Source organism: Arachis hypogaea, chromosome 15, assembly GCF_003086295.3.
Source record: "Arachis hypogaea cultivar Tifrunner chromosome 15, arahy.Tifrunner.gnm2.J5K5, whole genome shotgun sequence".
NCBI classification, from domain to species: domain Eukaryota; kingdom Viridiplantae; phylum Streptophyta; class Magnoliopsida; order Fabales; family Fabaceae; genus Arachis; species Arachis hypogaea.
In genome coordinates, this window is record NC_092050.1 from 154,740,680 (window position 1) to 154,745,904 (window position 5,225).

A 5,225-nucleotide genomic window follows, 5' to 3' on the forward strand; every position below is an offset into this window, starting at 1 on the left:
AAAAAGACATTTTTATTAGACACATCTACGAAGACACTTCCATTAAACACAATTATGAATAAGAATTGACAGAAATTGACAAAAATGTTGTTGGTAACATAGCGAGACCGATAATTTTAAGTAACTTTATTTTTTAACAAAAGAGAGTATTCTTATTTGATTCTTATACTTTTTGCCACATCACGGAGGTATTAAATCAATGTTAAATATTTTATGCATTAACAATCAATAATACATATTTTTCTAAATTTATTTGAACAATATAAGGCAAAAATAAAATTTTTGGAAACTTTGCCTAAAGTTGATTCGTGACTACACCTTGTTCAGGATACAATGACACATTCTTTATTTTCTCTTTTTTTTTTTCAAAAAAATAAAATAAAATAAGGTGAAAACTCAGGTGAAGTCGACTTCACGTGAAGTTGATATCTGAGAGTCGTTAGATGAAAATTTAGTCAAATCAATCAAATCATTTAACGGTTCTCAGGTATCAATTTCACGTGAAGTCGACTGCACCTGAATTTTTTTTACTACTATTTGATAGTACTTTAATTATCTATTATAAGCATAATAAATGATCATTCAAACCAAGTGATAAATGCTGTATAATTGTGTTGACTTGTAATGGATAAAGCAAGGAAATACTATTTATTTTTGGGTCTTTGGATATAAATAGTAAATTAATAATTACTTCTTTATAGTGGCCTTTTATTCAAAATAAGTCCATTCAAACGCAGTAAATATTTTTACTTAATTATTATTTACATCAATTAATGTGAAGAATAAACAAATGCTTCAAATGGATATATGAAGAAAATAATATATAGAATTTTATATTCCTCTCAGAACAAGCTGAGAAATGGTGCTAGATATTATGGTTGAAACAGGTATGAAACTTTAAGTGTTCACAATAACTAATTAACTAACTGAACCTCTTTTATATTCAGAAGAAGCAAATTAAATAACAAACTTTGTTACTTGCACTTTAAGCAACTCTTTGTTCATGCAACAATGGCAGCAAAAGAAGGAGACATTGGCCTGCATCAGGTTCCGTTTCAGGATTCATCAGAAAGTGAAAATGACAGTGATGCTGATATCGAAATTGAAAGCGAAAAGGAAGAGGAAAAGAATCAGAAGAAGAATGAATCACCCTCACCCCTTAGTCGTAGGCAATATGGCAATTTCAGAGGATACTATGAACATCGAGTATTTATCATCTAATTTCTTCTTTTTCTTTGTTATTGCTTGCTTCTTTTCATTAGTTTCGGTAAAAAAGATTCAAACTTTACAATGCCCATTTGTTTTTTATGATTCAAGAATGAAGAGGGTCCTGAAGAAGATCCACGTTTGGAACTCTTGAGGAAGGAATGGTTTGAAGACAAGGAGTGTCTTGATATTGGTTGCAACGATGGGACATTAACCATTTCCATTGGTATTTTCTTTAACCCTCCAAAGATTCAATCTTCCCTTAGCTTATTAAAGTGATCATATCATAGGAACTATTTGAAGTGTTAGAAATTTATGTATTCTTGGTCTGCAATTTAATGGGAAAAAAAGGATTCTGCTGTTATGCATTGAATTGAAGTTTGAAACTTGTGTTATGATGGTAAATTTTCATTTCTAAATGTTGTTTCTTTGTTCTTTTTCGCAGCGAAAATGTTCCGGTGCCGGAGCATTCTTGCAATTGACATTGATCCTGGTATCAGTTATTGATTTTTTTTTCTCCATTCAGTATTTTTTGTTTCTATTGGATAATTTGGATAGTGCCTTCTTTAGCAAGTAACTTTGATCTTATTAGGGTTATGTATGTTTTTTATATCTTAAAGTTCAATTTCATTCACATTATAGAATCATGTGTGTTATTATTATTCATCAAGCTTTGAACTCTGAATTGGGATGTTAGAATAGGTAAATGTTTTGTTCCTTATTGATTTATTGTTCTTCTGGCCAATTTTCCAGAACTTGTTGAGCAAGCAAATTTAAATTTGAGAGATTCTTATTTGCTAATGCAAATGGGAGGATCCTCTGAGAATAATTCGGATGCTGCTGCTTCGCCGGAGAAGGAAGTGACGCCATCGGAACCTTCTTCATTGGAGAAAAGAAATCTGCTTGAAGTGGTTACATTCAAACAAGAGAATTTTGTGGAGAGCCAGCATCCAGAACTTTATGATACTGTTACTTGGTAACCTTTTTTTCTTTCCACTTTTTTCTTGTTACACCAAATGAAAAACAGAGTTTTTAATTTCATATAGCACTTCTAAACTTATTTTATTTTATTTTTGTCACTTCTAAAATTATTTTTTGTTGAACATGTATGAGAAATATATTTAAGTTCACTCTTGTTGAATATATTTTGGATTATTGTTTTGCCATTTTGGAATCATTCACCTATAATAATTTCATAACCTATATTTTTCAATGGATTTATATATTTGTGCGTATCTATCTACCACTTTAATCAATTTTAGCTAGATTCTTTTTAATCTTGGCAGTTAATTGACTATTATAATAATCAAAGCATCATCAACTTGCTATATTTTAATTATGCTTTTAATTCTATGCATTTACTCCCAAATACCAATCAGCATTCATCATATATTTTTTTCTGAATGTTTTGCTAAAAGTTATTGAAAAGATAATTTTTTTTATATTTTTAATTCATTAAATATATTAAAATGTTAAAATATTTTTATTATTATACTCTTTAAATATGTCCTTAAAATACAAGTTGGTTAAATATTTTTTATTGTGCAGGTTGCTAAGAAGAATTATAATGAGATTGAAATTCGTCCTAAAGATTTCCAGAAAATATTATTGAATAAGGTTTATATTCTTTTTGTTATTTCTTTGATAATAAAACTGCACAAAACATGTGATATTTCATATTTGTTCAATTAATTAATAACCAGCATTGTTTGTTTTATTTATTATGCAATTTTATCATTGATATTCTTGACACCTGATTTTATTTTACTTTGTTGTAGATTGGATTTAGAACGGTAGAACACATCAATTCAGGTTGGGTAGATGCAAAACATCGTCGTTTCAATAGACCCGTTTTGGTTTTCAAGAAATGAAACAATCACAAAAGTTTTGTACAAAGTCAATAATGTAATTCAATATGAATTAGTTCTCTTGTATAGTTCACTAGCTTGAGTTTTAGATTCATTCATTGCTCATAGTTAATTAGCAACTTTTTTTTTTTTTAATGGTGACTTTCAAGTTTCATCTCATGTGCATATATAAAAAATAAGTTAAGTACTTATCCATTCTTTAATTTTTTGAGTAAAACCTCATCCCATTATTCCGGATTATAATAAGAAACAACTCATCTTTTAATAAAACCAAAATACTATATCGACTTTTAACTATTTATTTTGTTAGACATCTTAATTCTTTTATTAACGTTTTTATCAATTGGTAATGACATAATTCTAGTTGTAATATTTTAATTACTTATGTGTCATCACTGAATTTATTTAGAATAGATAGCTCCCTGTACAATTTGCAAAATGTGTTTTGCTTGCTCCCAAATGAATACAAGTTCTTCAAATCTTGTTCATAAAATAGCAACCCTAACAATGAATTATGAACTGATGCGCAAATTAATATTCAGCTTGGAATAATTGTTTATAGAGGTAGAACGAGAGAACGATGATCTCTGAAAGAAATATTTAAATATCTATCTATTTTAAGAAGGAGGATGTCCCCGTAAAAGAGGCGTAAAATATTTTTTTGTAAAGACACTTATGTATCGTAATACTCACATTATTATTGAACGTATTAATGAACCGGTTATTTTTGAATTTTTTAACAAATTAGAATAAAACCGATTTTTTTTATAATAATAACAATAAACCCAATTGTTATCAGATCCGGTCGAACCGATCAATTTACATACATAACCCACTGAATTATGTTTTTTTTTTTTAAACAAAAAGTAGGAATATATTTATCTTTTTATCAAAAAATTTAAACATGATTCGGTTTAGATTGTGTAAATCGATCGCATTAAATCGAGTCTAATAATTATAATGCGGGTGGGTTTATTATTGTTGTTATAATAAATCGATTTTATTCTGATTTATTAAAAAATAAATTATTAATCGGTTTAATAAAGATGTCTAATAATATCATGACACATGTAAACATTTTTTTTTTTTTTAGAAAAAAGACATTTTTAGTGTCTTTATCGAAGTGATCTCCTTTTAAGAAAAGACACTTAAACTTCTATTCATTTTAAGTAAAGACACTTAAACTCATGTATTGTATATGTTACTAATTGACAAGATGTCAATAGAGAAGTTAGAATTTATAATAAAATGTGTAACACCTAATATTTTTAGATTAGTCTTATACGTTATTTGAATTATATTAGTTGTTGATATTTAAATTTTACGAAATTTTAAAATAAAATCTTTATAAAAATATAATGAATAACTAGTTTTTATTTTTAAAAGCATTTGATAATAGTGAGAATTTTGATCATAAAAAAAGTTATTACTAGTTGGAAAGTATAAGTAAACCTAGTGATACTAAGATGGAAAATGCACGTACTAAATTATAAAGGTAAAAACAATGACAAACTTTATCCATATCAAATAATAGTATAATAAATAAAAACAAACATCACAATCACAATTGTAGTTATTCAATAAAGATTAAAGGTTTAAATATTCTATTAGTCTCTATAGATTTCCCAAAATTTTAATTAGATCCTTATACTTTTTTCCTTTCAATTGAATCCTACACTGCTTTTAATTTTGTAATTATGTCTTTTTCATGTTAAAAATGTTAAAATTAACATAATATATATTTTTACCAAAATACGTGCGGTCAAAGATTTAATTAAATTTTTAATTATAAATACCTTCAACTTGCGAAGAAATATTCAGTTAACTCTAATATTTTTTATACTAAGAAGGACTTAATTACAAAATTAAAGCAGTGTAGGGATCCAATTGAAAGGAACAAAAGTATAGGGACCTAATTAAAAATTTAGTAGAACTATAAGGACTAAAAGAGTAATTAAACCAAGATTAAATAAGACAAACAGGGAATCCTAATTCTTTCACTTTTGTATAACTATAGCTAAAATAATTGGAGCAATTTACGTAAATAAAATGTTTGGACTTCAATATTACACAAATACAACTTTTGGAATGAGAAGACGCAAATGCAATTTTTCATATATCTATAGAAACCGCTACTGGCAGTAACGTTTT

The 5,225-nt window shown here is 27.1% G+C and overlaps 1 protein-coding gene across 1 annotated transcript; it reads left to right on the forward strand.

The window, feature by feature from the left end:
- Positions 1-1,011: 1,011 nt before the first annotated feature.
- Positions 1,012-3,077, forward strand: LOC112749325 (probable RNA methyltransferase At5g51130). Its single transcript, XM_025797580.2, has 6 exons — positions 1,012-1,206; positions 1,318-1,432; positions 1,652-1,705; positions 1,960-2,174; positions 2,755-2,823; positions 2,985-3,077. The coding sequence occupies exons 1-6, from the start codon at positions 1,012-1,014 to the stop codon at positions 3,075-3,077; spliced, it is 741 nt and encodes a 246-aa protein (XP_025653365.2).
- Positions 3,078-5,225: the final 2,148 nt, after the last annotated feature.

Bases quoted from the DNA above. Each gene is read 5' to 3' on its own strand.
- LOC112749325 (XM_025797580.2), top strand. From the start codon at position 1,012: ATGGCAGCAAAAGAAGGAGACATTGGCCTGCATCAGGTTCCGTTTCAG. The intron at 1,706-1,959 runs GTTATTGATTTT...CCAATTTTCCAG, and splicing joins TGACATTGATCCTGGTATCA to AACTTGTTGAGCAAGCAAAT. The intron at 2,175-2,754 runs GTTACTTGGTAA...TTTATTGTGCAG, and splicing joins ATCCAGAACTTTATGATACT to GTTGCTAAGAAGAATTATAA.